This window comes from Scyliorhinus torazame, chromosome 8 (assembly GCF_047496885.1).
Source record: "Scyliorhinus torazame isolate Kashiwa2021f chromosome 8, sScyTor2.1, whole genome shotgun sequence".
Taxonomy (NCBI): domain Eukaryota; kingdom Metazoa; phylum Chordata; class Chondrichthyes; order Carcharhiniformes; family Scyliorhinidae; genus Scyliorhinus; species Scyliorhinus torazame.
The window spans coordinates 271490028-271504869 of record NC_092714.1 but is presented as its reverse complement, the minus strand read 5'-3'; the positions used below and the strand labels follow the sequence as shown (position 1 = coordinate 271504869).

The 14842-nt window shown below is 51.3% G+C and overlaps 1 protein-coding gene across 1 annotated transcript in view; it reads left to right on the top strand.

The window, feature by feature from the left end:
- Positions 1–14842, top strand: part of col9a3 (collagen, type IX, alpha 3) — a 186695-nt gene that overhangs the window by 74106 nt on the left and 97747 nt on the right. Inside the window, exon 11 of the mRNA XM_072515326.1 lies at positions 1957–2013. Within this exon, the coding sequence (XP_072371427.1) occupies positions 1957–2013 (57 nt within the window). The remainder of the gene's footprint in view (positions 1–1956; positions 2014–14842) is intronic.

Genomic DNA, 14842 nt, shown 5'->3' with positions numbered 1-14842 from the left:
TGGGCTCAGACTCAGCAGAACCCCATTCTCCAGCAATCCTCCATGTGTCAGAGACCTGGGCTGTCACCGCCTCTGACTGTCCGTGAGGTAGTCTCCAGAATGCGTGTCCAGGCCTAATCTAGATGTTGCACCCAGCGAGGAGCGTGTCTCTGTGCTGGTGGAGGATGCGGATAAACACAGTGACGAGTCTTCATCAAATGGATCCTCGCCTGTTCTGGACCTGTCACTGGGCATGCTGGTTCCTGTCAGAGAGAGGAGATAGAGCAGTTAGTGAGCAGGCTGCACACAACATTGCACGTCACTCGTTGTGAACGTCGGGAGGTGACCAACTCATGGAGGATTAACCCGGATCGGATTGCTGGGGGAGGACGATCTCGCCTTCACCACAGGAACCACCTCTATCCTCCCCCGCCAACTCAGCTGCCTCTTCCTCGACAGGAGTGAGCTCCAGGATGTCAGCCGTCCCTCCTGCAGTCTGGAATCTCTCCCTCCTGTTGGGGGTCTCCATAGAGACAAGTGGATGGAAGCACACATGTGTCCGTGTGTGCTGGGGCCTGCCCGGTAAAGGATGAAGGTAGTGTTTGTGCTGGATGATAGATGAGATGATGGTGATGTTAAAGTGTGAATGAGACAGTGCTGGTGTCTCCTCTGCTAATAGCATGGGAGATCTCTGTGGAGGGTAACCATTTGAATGCCTGCTTGCATTATGAGAGTGTGATTTTGAAGTGAGCAGTAAGTGGACCTACCTTGGTTGATCAGATTGGATCATTCATCTTCTTCCTGCAGTGCAGGGCATTTCTTTCTTGGGTTCCAGTGGCACAAACCTCTGCTGCACCCCCCTCCCAGGCCGGCGAGGTCACGTCGGTGGACCTCCTTGTTCCGTTCGTTGGGAAGGCGGCATCGCAACGTTTGTGGACAGCATTCAGGAGAACATAGATGAGATTCTGTGCAGACAACTGGACATGAGAACCCACCCTATCCCCCAACGGGAATCACCTCGCTTATCCCACCCACCACCACACCGGAGTCCAGACCGGAATATTCCATCCTGAGAGTTGATTGATTGGACCATTACTGACTCTAATTTACAATAGAAACTCATTGCAAAGTGGTCAGGTTTGTAAATGATACGAAGTGAGGAAGACCGGTGAAGACCAGTGGAGGAAGTTTAGAGATTCAAGAAGGAGTTAGAGAAAATTCTGTAGGTGGGAAGAACAATGACGGTGGCATTTACTACAGACAACTGTTAAGTGGTCCGAGGAATAGGTCCCCCATGATTCGTGCTGAGAAAGCTACAGGTGAAACTAAAGCATCTTGGATTAGACAATATGAGGCAAATGTTTCAAGGTTGTCCAAATCCGTCTTCTGTTGGACAGTTGAGTGTGAAGAGGATCATTCTGTGAGCCTGGGCTGATTCAAACCCACTCTCCAGAGGCAGGAGGCGACTGTGTATCCATCGTTTCTGAAAATATTCAGAATCAGTAATTTAGTAGAAAATAAGGACACACACTATTGGTGACAGATATCTCTCGGCAAAGATATGAATTGACAGGTGACATTGACAGTTCATAGTGATTGATCAATCAATGATATTTATTTTCACTGATTTGGTTTCATCCTCTGATATTGATTGATCTTGGTTACCGATCGCTAATTCATTTTGACTGATAGTTGACATTAATTGATCGCTGATTTGATTGACCTCTGATATTGATTGACGTTGAATTGTGATTAATATTGATTGATAACTAATATATTTTTTCACAAACATTTTATTAAGGCATTTATGTTTTTATAACATCAAAAGATACAAATACAAATGTAAACATAATTCAGTGCGTAACACCCCCCTCCATCTCTCACGATTTATCACTAATATTGATGAGAGCTGATATGAATATTGATTGTTCTCCGATATTCTTCTCTAATGTCTTCTTTTGGCTTGTTTCTCCCTAGTGCCCAGCTATCTGCCCCCCTGGTCCTGCAGGTCCCCCGGGAATACCTGGATTCAAGGTATGATCGTGTAATCAATGTATTGATCCAGAACCACACTGCTGTCAGTGTGTGTAAGTGTGTGTGTGATGGCATGTGTGAGGGTGTGTGTGAGGGTGTGTAAGTGTGTGTGTGTCAGGATAGGTGTGTGAGGGTGCCTGTGTGTGAGAACATAGAACATAGATCAGCACAGAACAGGCCCTTCGGCCCACGATGTTGTGCCAAACTTTTGTCCTAAATTAAGAACAAATCAATCTCCACCCCAGCATTTAACCGTAATCCATGTACCTATCCAATAGCCACTTGAAGGTCCCTAATGTTTCCAACTCAACTACTTCCACAGGCAGTGCATTCCATGCCCCCACTACTCTCTGGGTAAAGAACCTACCTCTGACATCCCCCCTATATCTTCCACCATTCAACTTAAATTTATGTCCCCTTGTAATGGTTTGTTCCACCCAGGGAAAAAGTCTCATTGTCTACTCTATCTATTCCCCTGATCATCTTATAAACCTCTATCATGTCGCCCCTCATCCTTCTCCGTTCTAATGAGAAAAGGCCTAGCACCCTCAACCTTTCCTCGTAAGACCTACTCTCCATTCCAGGCAACATCCTGGTAAATCTCCTTTGCACCTTTTCCAAAGCTTCCACATCCTTCCTAAAATGAGGCGACCAGAACTGTACACAGTACTCCAAATGTAGCCTTACCAAGATTTTGTACAGCTGCATCATCACCTCACGGCTCTTAAATTCAATCCCTCTGTAATGAACGTGTGGTAGTACCAGGTATTGCGGTACCTAAGAGGTGGATGACCATTGGTTAGACCCAGAGAGGCGGAGTATAAGAACCGGTGCCGTCCCAGCAGCCTTCACTTTCTGTATCGAAGCTGCTGGGGAAGAGTTCTAGCAGATTAAAGCCGTCAGTTCTGGAATCACTTCGTCTTGAGAGTAATTGATTGCGCATCAGAACGCGAGCACACCATAGGCCTTCTTCACAGCTTTATCCACTTGAGTGGCAACTTTCAGAGATCTATGAACATAGACCCCAAGATCTCTCTGCTCCTCCACATTGCCAAGAACTCTACCGTTAACCCTGTATTCCGCATTCATATTTGTCCTTCCAAAATGGACAACCTCACACTTTTCAGGGTTAAACTCCATCTGCCACTTCTCTGCCCAGATCTGCATCCTATCTATGTCTCTTTGCAGCCGACAACAGCCCTCCTTACTATCCACAACTCCACCAATCTTCGTATCGTCTGCAAACTTACTGACCCACCCTTCAACTCCCTCATCCAAGTCATTAATGAAAATCACAAACAGCAGAGGACCCAGAACTGATCCCTGCAGTACGCCACTGGTAACTGGGATCCAGGCTGAATATTTGCCATCCACCACCACTCTCTGACTTCTATCGGTTAGCCAGTTCGTTATCCAACTGGCCAAATTTCCCACTATCCCATACCTCCTTACTTTCTGCATAAGCCTACCATAGGGAACCTTATCAAATGCCTTACTAAAATCCATGTACACTACATCCACTGCTTTACCTTCATCCATGTGCTTGGTCACCTCCTCAAAGAATTCAATAAGACTTGTGAGGCAAGACCTACCCCTCACAAATCCGTGCTGACTATCCCTAATCAAGCAGTGTCTTTCCAGATGCTCAGAAATCCTATCCCTCAGTATAATTTCCATTACTTTGCCTACCACTGAAGTAAGACTAACTGGCCTGTAATTCCCAGGGTTATCCCTATTGCTTTATTGAACAGGGGCACGACATTCGCCACTCTCCAATCCCCTGGTACCACCCCTGTTGACAGTGAGGACGAAAAGATCATTGCCAACGGCTCTGCAATTTCATCTCTTGCTTCCCATAGAATCCTTGGATATATCCCGTCAGGCCCGGGGGACTTGTCTGTCCTCAAGTTTTTCAAAATGCCCAACACATCTTCCTTCCGAATAAGTATTGCCTCGAGCTTACCAATCTGTTTCACACTGTCCTCTACAACAATATGGGCCCTCTCATTCGTAAATACTGCAGAAAAGGACTCGTTCAAGACCTCTCCTATCTCTTCAGACTCAATACACAATCTCCCGCTACTGTCCTTGATCGGACCTACCCTCGCTCTAGTCATTCTCATATTTCTCACATATGTGTAAAAAGCCTTGGGGTTTTCCTTGATCCTACCCGCCAAAGATTTTTCATGCCCTCTCTTAGCTCTCCTAATCCCTTTTTTCACTTCCCTCCTGGCTATCTTGTATCTCTCCAGCGCCCTGTCTGAACCTTGTTTCCTCAGCCTTACATAAGTATCCTTCTTCCTCTTAACAAGACATTCAACCTCTCTTGTCAACCATGGTTCCCTCACTCGACCATCTCTTCTCTGCCTGACAGGGACATACATATCAAGGACACGTAGTATCTGTTCCTTGAACAAGTTCCACATTTCAATTGTGTCCTTGTGAGGATGTGTGTGTGGGTGTATGTGGGTGTGTGAGGGGTATCTGTGTCTAAGATCTGTGTGTGGGTGTGTGAGAGCGTGCGATGGTGTGTGTGTGTGAGGATGGGTGTGTGTGAGGGTGTGTGTGTGAGTGTATGCGAGGGTGTGTGTGTGAGGATGGGTGTGTGAGGGTGTGTGTGAGGGTGTGTGTGTGTATGGGTGAGTGAGGGGGCGTGTGTGATGGTGTGTATGTGAGGGTGGGTATGTGAGGGTGGGTATGTGAGGGTGAGTGTGAGGGTGTGTGTGAGAGTCTGTGAGGGGGGGTGTGGGAGGGTGTGTATATGAGGGTGTGTGTGAAGGTGTGTGTGAGGGTGTTTGTGATGATGTATGTGATGGTGTGCATGTGAGGGTGTGTGTGAGGGTGTGTGTATGGGTGTGTGAGGGGGCACTTGTAAGGGTGTGCGTGAGGGTGCATGTGTGAGGGAGCGTGGGTGAGGGTGCGTATGTGAGGGTGTGAATTTGAGGGTGTGTGAGGGTGTGCATGTGAGGGTGTGTGTGAGGGTGTTTGTGAGGATGTGTGTGAGGGTGTGTATGTGAGGGTGTGTGTGAGGATGTTTTTGAGGGTGTGTTTGAGGGCGTGTGTGATGGTGCGTATGTGAGGGTATACATGTGAGGGTGTGTATCTGAGGGTGTGTATGTGAGGGTGTGTGTGAAGGTGTGTGAGAGGATGTTTGTCAGGGTGTGTGTGATGGTGTGTGAGAAGGTGTATATGAAGGTGTTTGTGAGGGCGTGTAAGTGAGGGTGTGTGTGTGTGTGTGAGGGTGTGTGCATGTGTGAGGATGTTTGTGTGAGGGCGTGTGTGAGGGTGCGTATGTAAGGGTGTGTGTGAGGGTGTGTGTGCAGGTGTGTGTGAGGATGTTTGTCAGGGTATGTGTGAGGGTGTGTGTGAAAGTGTGTGTGAGGGTGTGTATGTGAGTGTGTGTGAGGGTGTGTGTGCGTGTGTGAGTGTGTGTGTGGGAGTGTGTGTGGGAGTGTGTGTGAGGTTGTGTGTGTGAGGGTGTGTGTGTGAGGGTGTGTGTATGTGAGGGTGCGTGTGTTTGTGTGTGTGTGAGGGTGTGTGTGAGGGGGTGTGTTTGTTTGAGGGTGTGAGGATGAGTGTGTGAGGGTGTGTGTGAGGGTGTGTGTGAGGGTGTGTGTGTGTGTTTGCGTGTGAGGGTGTTTGAGGTTGTGTGCGTGTGTGAGGGTATGTGTGTGTGTTTGAGGATATGTGTGTATGTGTGAGGGTGTGTGAGGGGGTGTGTTGTGTGTTTGTGTGTGTGAGGGTGTATGTGTGTGAGGGTGTGTGTGAGGGTGTGTGTGTGAGGGTGCCTGTGTAAGCGTGTGTGCGAGGGTGTGTGTGTGTGAGGGTGTGTTTTGTGAATGTGAGGGCGTGTGTGTATTTGAGGGCGCGTGTATATGTGAGGACGTGTGTGAGGGTGTGTGTGTGAGTGAGGGTGTGTGTGAGTGCGTGTAAGGGTGTGTGTGAGTGTGTGTGAGGGTGTGTGTGATGATGGGTGTGTGTATGTGAGGGTGTGTGTGAGGGTGTGTATGTGAGAGTGTGTGTGTGAGAATGTGGGGGTGTGAGGGTGTGTGTATGTTAGGGTTATATTTGGGGCGTGAGGGTGTCTGTGAGGGTGTGTGTGAGGGTGTGTGTGTGTGAAGGTGTGTGTGTTTGTGTGTGTGAGGGTGTGTGTGTGTGAGGGTGTGTGTGTGAGGGTGTGAGGGTGTGTGTGTTTGTGTGTGTTTGTGTGTGTGAGGGTGTGTGTGTAACGGTGTGAGTGTATGTGAGGGTTATATGTGTGTGTGAGGGTGTCTGTGAGGGTGTGTGTGTGTCTTTGTGTGTGAGTGTGTGTGTGAGTGTATGTGTGTGGGAGTGTGTGTGAGGTTGTGTGTGTGAGGGTGCGTGTGTTTGAGGGTGGGTGTGAGGGTGTGTGTTTGTGTGTGTTTGAGGGTATGTGTTTGAGGGTGTGCGTGAGGGTGTGTGTGTTTGAGGGTGTGCGTGTGTGAGGGTGTGTGAGGTTGTGTGCGTGTGTGAGGGTATGTGTGAGGGTGTGTGTTGTGCATGTTTGTGTGTGTGAGGGTGTGTGTGTAAGGGTGTGAGTGTATGTGAGGTTATATGTGAGTTTGAGAGTATCTGTGAGGGTGTGTGTGTGTCTTTGTGTGTGAGGGTGTGTGTGTGTGTGAGTGTGTGTGCGTGTGGGAGTGTGTGACAGGTTGTGTGTGTGACGGTGTGTGTGTGAGGGTGTGTGTGTGTGAGGGTGCGTGTGTTTGTGTGTGTTCTAGGATGTGTGTGAGGGTGTGTGTGTTTGAGGGTGTGCGTGTGTGAGGTTGTGTGCGTGTGTGAGGGTGTGTGTGAGGGTGTGTGTTGTGCATGTTTGTGTGTGTGAGGGTGTGTGTGAGTGACGCGGTGGGTGAGGGTGTGTGTGTGTGTGAGGGTGCCTTTGTAAGTGTGTGTGCGGGGATGTGTGAGGGTGTGTGTGAGGATGTGTGTGTGTGTGAGGGTGTGTGTTTGTGAATGTGATGGTGTGTGTGTATTTGAGGGCGTGTGTTTTTGAGTGTGTATGTGAGGGTGTGTGTGTATGAGTGCGTGTGAATATGTGAGGATGTGTGTGAGGATGTGTGTGTGAGGGAGGTGTCTGTGATGGCGTGTAAGAGTGTGTGAGAGGGTGTGTGTGAGGGTGGGTGTGTGTATGTGATGGTGTGTGTGTGTGTAAGTGAGGGTGTGTGTGTGTGAGGGTGTGTGTGTGTGTGAGGGTGTGAGGGTGTGTGTGAGGGTGTGAAGGTGTGTGTGAGGGTGTGAAGGTGTGTGTGAGGTGTATGAGGGTGTGTGTGAATGTGTGTGAGGGTGTGTGTTTGTGTGTGTGTGAGGGTGTGTGTGAGGGTGTGTGAGGGTGTGTGTGAGGGTGTATGTGAGGGTGTGAGGGTATGTGTGAGTGTGTGTGAGGGTGTATGTGTATGTGAGGGTGTGTATGAATGTGTGAGGGTGTGTGCGAGGGCGTGTGTGAGTGTGTGTGTGAATGTGTGTGAGGGTGTGTGTTTGTGTGTGTGTGAGGGTGTGTGTGAGGGTGTGTGAGGGTGTGTGAGGGTGTGTGTGAGGGTGTATGTGAGGGTGTGAAGGTGTTTGTGAGGGTGTGTGTGTATGTAAGGGTGTGTATGAATGTGTGAGGGTGAGTGAGGGTGTGTGTGAGGGTGTGTGTGAGTGTGTGTGAGGGTGTGTGTGTGAGTGTGAGTGAGGGTGTGGTTGTGTATGTGAGGATGTGTATGAATGTGTGTGAGGGTGTTTGTGAGGGTGTGTCTGAGGGGGGTGTGAGGGTGTTTGTGAGGGTCTGTGTGTATGTGAGAGTGTGTGAGGGTGTGTGTGTATGTGAGGGTGTGTGTATATGTGAGGGTGTATGTGAGGGTGTGTGTGAGGGTGTGTGAGGGTGTGTGTGAGTGTGTGTGTGAGGGTGTGTGTGTGTGAGGGTGTGAGCGTGTGGGTGAGCGTGTGTGAGCATGTGGGGGTGTGTGTGAGGGGGTGTATGAGTGTGTGTGTGAAGGTGTGAGGGTGTGTGTGAGGGTGTGTGTGAGGGTGTGAGGATGTGTGTGAGTGTGAGTGAGGGTGTGTGTGAGTGTGTGTGAGAGTGTGTGTGAGGGTGTGTGAGAGTGTGTGTGAGGGTGGGTGTGAGGGTGTGTGAGTGTTTGTGAGGGTATGTGTGAGTGTGTGTGAGGGTGTCCGTGAAGGTGTGAGGGCGTGTGTGAGGGTGTGTGTGAAAGTGTGAGGGTGTGTGTGAGTGTGTGAGGGTGTGTGTGAGTATGTGTGAGGGTGTGTGTGAAGGTGGTGGGTGTGTGTGAGGGTGTGTGTGAAGGTGTGAGGGTGTGTATGAGTGTGTGTGAGGATGTGCGTGAGGGTGTGTGAGGGTGTGTGTGAAGGTGTGAGGGTGTGTGTGAGGGTTTGAGTGTGTGTGTGAGTGTGTGTGAGGGTGTGTGTGAGTGTGTGTGAGTGTGTGTGTGAGTGTGTGTGAGGGTGTGTGTGAGGGTGAGAGGTTGTGTGTGAGTGTGTGTCAGGGTGTGTGTGAAGGTGTGAGGGTGTGTGTGAGGGTGTGTGTGAGTGTGTGTGAGGGTGTGTGTGAGGGTTTGAGGGTGTGTGTGAGTGTGTGTGAAGTTGTGTGTGAGGGTTTGAGGGTGTGTGTGAGGTGTGTGAGTGTATGTGAGGAAGTGTATGAGTGTGTGTGAGGATGTGTTTGAGGGTGTGAGGGTGTGTGTGAGGGTGTGTGTGAGTGTGTGTGAGGATGTGTGAGGGTGTGTGTGAGTGTATGTGAGGGTGTATGTGAGGGTGTGTGTGTGAGGGTGTGAGGATGAGTGTGTGAGGGTGTGTGTGAGGGTGTGTGTATGTGTGTGTGTGTGTTTGCGTGTGAGGGTGTTTGAGGTTGTGTGCGTGTGTGAGGGTATGTGTGTGTGTTTGAGGATATGTGTGTATGTGTGAGGGTGTGTGAGGGGTTGTGTTGTGTGTTTGTGTGTGTGAGGGTGTATGTGTGTGAGGGTGTGTGTGAGGGTGTGTGTGTGAGGGTGCCTGTGTAAGCGTGTGTGCGAGGGTGTGTGTGTGTGAGGGTGTGTGTTTGTGAATGTGAGGGCGTGTGTGTATTTGAGGGCGCGTGTATATGTGAGGATGTGTGTGAGGGTGTGTGTGTGAGTGAGGGTGTGTGTGAGTGCGTGTAAGGATGTGTGTGAGTGTGTGTGAGGGTGTGTGTGATGATGGGTGTGTGTATGTGAGGGTGTGTGTGTATGTGAGGGTGTGTGTGAGGGTGTGTATGTGAGAGTGTGTGTGTGAGAATGTGGGGGTGTGAGGGTGTGTGTATGTTAGGGTTATATTTGGGGCGTGAGGGTGTCTGTGCGGGTGTGTGTGAGGGTGTGTGTGAGGGTGTGTGTGTGTGTGAAGGTGTGTGTGTTTGTGTGTGTGAGGGTGTGTGTGTGTGAGGGTGTGTGTGTGAGGGTGTGAGGGTGTGTGTGTTTGTGTGTGTTTGTGTGTGTGAGGGTGTGTGTGTAACGGTGTGAGTGTATGTGAGGGTTATATGTGTGTGTGAGGGTGTCTGTGAGGGTGTGTGTGTGTCTTTGTGTGTGAGTGTGTGTGTGAGTGTGTGTGTGGGAGTGTGTGTGAGGGTGTGTGTGTGAGGGTGTGTGTGTGAGGGTGCGTGTGTTTGAGGGTGGGTGTGAGGGTATGTGTTTGTGTCTGTTTGAGGGTATGTGTTTGAGGGTGTGCGTGTGTGAGGGTGTGTGAGGTTGTGTGTGTGTGTGAGGGTATGTGTGAGGGTGTGTGTTGTGCATGTTTGTGTGTGTGAGGGTGTGTGTGTAAGGGTGTAAGTGTATGTGAGGTTATATGTGAGTTTGAGAGTATCTGTGAGGGTGTGTGTGTGTCTTTGTGTGTGAGGGTGTGTGTGTGTGTGAGTGTGTGTGCGTGTGGGAGTGTGTGACAGGTTGTGTGTGAGACGGTGTGTGTGTGAGGGTGTGTGTGTGTGAGGGTGCGTGTGTTTGTGTGTGTTCTAGGGTGTGTGTGAGGGTGTGTGTGTTTGAGGGTGTGTGTGTGTGAGGATGCGTGTGTTTGTGTGTGTTCTAGGGTGTGTGTGAGGGGGTGTGTGTTTGACGGTGTGCGTGTGTGAGGGTGTGTGAGGATGTGTGCGTGTGTGAGGGTGTGTGTGAGGGTGCGTGTTGTGCATGTTTGTGTGTGTGAGGGTGTGTGTGTGTGACGCGGTGAGTGAGGGTGTGTGTGTGTGTGAGGGTGCCTTTGTAAGTGTGTGTGCAGGGATGTGTGAGGGTGTGTGTGAGGATGTGTGTGCTTGTGAATGTGATGGTGTGTGTGTATTTGAGGGCGTGTGTTTTTGAGTGTGTATGTGAGGGTGTGTGTGTATATGAGTGCGTGTGAATATGTGAGGATGTGTGTGAGGGTGTGTGTGTGAGGGAGGTGTCTGTGATGGCGTGTAAGAGTGTGTGAGAGGGTGGGTGTGTGTATGTGATGGTGTGTGTGTGTAAGTGAGGGTGTGTGTGTGAGGGTGTGTGTGTGCGTGAGGGTGTGAGGGTGTGTGTGAGGGTGTGAAGGTGTGTGTGAGGGTGTGAAGGTGTGTGTGAGTGTACGTCAGGGTGTGAGGGTGTGTGTAAGGTGTATGTGAGGGTGTGTGTGAATGTGTGTGAGGGTGTGTGTGACGGTGTGACGGTGTTTGTGAGTGTGTGTGAGGGTGTGTGTGTATGTGAGGGTGTGTATGAATGTGTGAGGGTGTGTGCGCGGGTGTGTGTGAGGGTGTATGTGAGGATGTGTATGAGTGTATGTGAGGATGTGTATGAGTGTGTGTGAGGATGTGTATGAGGGTGTGAGGGTGTGTGCGAGGGTGTGTGTGAGTGTGTGTGAGGATGTGTGAGGGTGTGTGTGAGTGTGTGTGAGGGTGTGTGTGTGAGGGTGTGTGTGTGAGGGTGTGTGAGAGGGTGTGTGTGAGGGTGTGTGTGAGTGTGTGTGTGAGGGTGTGTGAGAAGGTGTGAGGGTGTGTGTGAGTGTGTGAGGGTGTGTGTGAGGGTGTGTGTGAGTGTGTGTGAGGGTGTGTGTGAAGGTGTGAAGGTATGTGTGAGTGTGTGTGAGGGTGTGTGTGAGGGTATGTGTGAAGGTGTGAGGGTGTGTGAGGGTGTGTGTGTGTGTGAGGGTGTGTGAGGGTGTGTGTGAGTGAGTGTGTGTGAGGGTGTGTGTGAGGGTGTGTGAGGGTGTGTGTGAGGGTGTGAAGGTGTTTGTGAATGTGTGTAAGGGTGTGTGTATGTGAGGGTGTGTATGAATGTGTGAGGGTGTGTGAGGGTGTGTGTGAGGGTGTGTGTGAGTGGGGGTGTGTGTGTGAGGGTGTGTGTGTTTGTGTGTGAGTGTGTGTGAGGGTGTGTGAGGGTGTGTGAGGGTGTGTGGGTGTGTTTGAGGGTGTGAGGGTGGGTGTGAGTGTGTGTGAGGGTGTGTGTGAGGTTGTGGTTGTGTATGTGAGGATGTGTATGAATGTGTGTGAGGGTGTTTGTGAAGGTGTGTGTGAGGGGGGTGTGAGGGTGTGTGTGAGGGTCTGTGTGTATGTGAGAGTGTGTGAGGGTGTGTGTGTATGTGAGGGTGTGTGTATATGTGAGGGTGTATGTGAGGGTGTGTGTGAGGGTGTGTGTGAGTGTGTGTGATGGTGTGTGTGTGAGGGTGTGTGTGTGAGGGTGTGAGGGTGTGGGTGAACGTGTGTGAGCATGTGGGGGCGTGTGTGAGGGGGTGTATGAGTGTGTGTGTGAAGGTGTGAGGGTGTGTGTGAGGGTGTGTGAGAGTGTGTGAGGATGTGTGTGAGTGTGAGTGAGGGTGTGTGGGAGTGTGTGTGAGGGTGTGTGAGAGTGTGTGTGAGGGTGGTGTGTGAGTGTTTGTGAGGGTATGTGTGAGTGTGTGTGAGGGTGTGTGTGAAGGTGGTGGGTGTGTGTGAGGGTGTGTACAAAGGTGTGAGGGTGTGTGTGAGGGTGTGTGTGAAGGTGTGAGGGTGTGTGTGAGTGTGTGAGGGTGTGTGTGAGTGTGTGTGAGGGTGTGTATGAAGGTGGTGGGTGGGTGTGAGGGTGTGTGTGAAGGTGTGAGGGTGTGTATGAGTGTGTGTGAGGATGTGCGTGAGTGTGTGTCAGGGTGTGTGTGAAGGTGTGAGGGTGTGTGTGAGGGTTTGAGTGTGTGTGTGTGTGTGTGAGGGTGTGAGTGAGTGTGTGTGAGGGTGTGTGTGAGGGTGTGTGAGGGTGTGTGTGAGGGTGAGAGGATGTGTGTGTGAGGGTGTGTGTGAAGGTGTGAGGATGTGTGTGAGGGTGTGTGTGAGTGTGTGTGAGGGTGTGTGTGAGGGTTTGAGGGTGTGTGTGAGTGTGTGTGAAGTTGTGTGTGAGGGTTTGAGCGTGTGTGTGAGTGTGTGTGAGGGTGTGTGTGAGGGTGTGTGTGGGTTTGTGTGAGAAGGTGTGAGGGTGTGTGTGAGGGTGTGTGTGAGGGTGTGTGTGAGGGTGTGTGTGAGTGTGTGTGAGGATGTGTGAGGGTGTGTGTGAGGGTGTGTGTGAGGGTGTGTGTGTGAGGGTGTGTGTGAGGGTGTGTGTGGGGTTGTGTGAGAAGGTGTGAGGGTGTGTGTGAGTGCGTGTGTGAGGGTGTGTGTGAGGTGTGTGAAGGTGTGAAGGTATGTGTGAGTGTGTGTGAGTGTGTGTGAGGGTGTGTGTGAGGGTGTGTGAGGGTGTGTGTGAGGATGTGTGTGAGTGTGAGTGAGTGTGTGTGAGGGTGTGCGTGAGTGTGTGTGAGGGTGTGTGTCAGGGTGTGTGAGGGTGTGTGTGAGTGTGTAATGGTGTGTGTGAGGGTGTGTGTGAGGGTGTGTGTGAGGGTGTGTGAAGGTGTGAGGGCGTATGTGAGGGTGTGTGTGAAGGTTTGAGGGAGTGAGGATGTGTGTGAGGATGTGTGTGAGTGTGTGTGAGGTTGTGTGTGAGTGTGTGTGAGGGTGTGTGTGAAGGTGTGAGGGTGTGTGTGAGGATGTGTGTGTGTGTATGAGGGGGTGTGTGAGAGTGTGTGAGGGTGCGTGTGAGGGTGTGAGGGTGTGTGAGGGTGTGTGTGAGTTTGTGTGAGGATGTGTGAGGGTGTGTGTGAGTGCGTGTGTGTGAGGGTATGTGAGGGTGTGTGTGAGGGTGTGTGTGTGAGGGTGTGTGTGAGGGTGAGTGTGAAGGTGTGAGGGTGTGTGAGGGTGTGTGTGAGTGTGTGTGAGTGTGTGTGAGGGTGTGAGTGAGTGTGTGTGAGGGTGTGTGTGAGTGGGTGTGAGGGTGTGTGTGAAGGTGTGAGGGTGTGTGTGAGTGTGTGTGAGGGTGTGCGGGAAGGTGTGCGTGAGGGTGTGTGAGGGTGTGTGTGAGTGTGTGTGTGAAGGTGTGATGGTGTGTGTGAGGGTGTGTGTGAAGGTGTGTGTGAGGGTGTGTGTGAAGGTGTGAGGGTGTGTGTGAGGGTGTGTGTGAGTGTGTGTGTGAAGGTGTGAGGGTGTGTGTGAGTGTGTGTGAGGGTGTGTGTGAAGGTTTGAGGGTGTGTGAGGGTGTGTGTGAGGGTGTGTGTGAGTGTGTGTGAGGGTGTGTGTGAAGGTGTGAAGGTGTGAGGGTGTGTGTGAATGTGTGTGAGGGTGTGAGGGTGTGTGTGAGTGTGTGTGAGGGTGTGTGTGAAGGTGTGAGGGTGTGTGTGAGGGGGTGTGAGGGTGTGAGTGTGTGTGTGAGTGTGGGTGAGGGTGTGTGTGAGGGTGGTGGGTGTGTGTGAGGGTGTGTACGAAGGTGTGAGGGTGTGTGTGAGGGCGTGTGTGAAGGTGTGAGGGTGGGTATGAGTGTGTGTGAGGATGTGCGTGAGGGTGTGTGTGAAGGTGTGAGGGTGTGTGTGCGGGTTTGAGTGTGTGTGTGAGGGTGTGTGTGAGTGTGTGTGTGAGTGTGTGTGAGGGTGTGTGTGAGGGTGAGAGGGTGTGTGTGAGTGTGTGAGGGTGTGTGTGAAGGTGTGGAGGGTGTGTGTGAGGGTGTGTGTGAGTGTGTGTGAGGGTGTGTGTGAGGGTTTGAGGGTGTGTGTGAGGGTGTGTGTGAGGGTCTGTGTGTGAGTGTGTGTGTGAGTGTGTGTGAGGGTGTGTGTGAGGGTGAGAGGGTGTGTGTGAGTGTGTGAGGGTGTGTGTGAAGGTGTGAGGGTGTGTGTGAGTGTGTGTGAGGGTGTGTATGAGGGTTTGAGGGTGTGCGTGAGTGTGTGTGAAGTTGTGTGTGAGTGTATGTGAGGGTGTGTGTGAGGGTGTGTGTGAGGATGTGTATGAGGGTGTGAGGGTGTGTGTGAGGGTGTGTGTGAGTGTATGTGAGGATGTGTGAGGGTGTGTGTGAGTGTGTGTGAGGGTGTGTGTAAGGGTGTGTGTGTGAGGGTGTTTGTGAGGGTGTGTGTGAGGGTGTGTGTGAGTGTGTGTGAGGGTGTGTGAGAAGGTGTGAGGGTGTTTGTGAGTGCGTGTGAGGGTGTGTGTGAGGGTTTGTGTGAGGGTGTGTGTGAGGGTGTGTGAGGGTGTGTGTGACGGTGTGAAGGTATGTGTGAGTGTGTGTGAGTGTGTGTGAGGGTGTGTGCGAGGGTGTGTGTGAAGGTGTGAGGGTGTGTGTGTGTATGAGGCTGTGTGTGAGTGTGAGTGAGTGTGTGTGAGGGTGTGTGTGAGTGTGTGTGAGGGTGTGTGTGATGGTGTGTGAGGGAGTGTGTGAGGATGTATGTGAGAGTGTGAGGGTATGTGTGAGTGCGTGTGAGGGTGTGTGTGAGGGTGTGAAGGTGTTTGTGAATGTGTGTGAGGGTGTGTATGAATGTGTGAGGGTGTGTGAGGGTGTGTGTGAAGGTGTGAGGGTGTGTGTGAGGGTGTGTG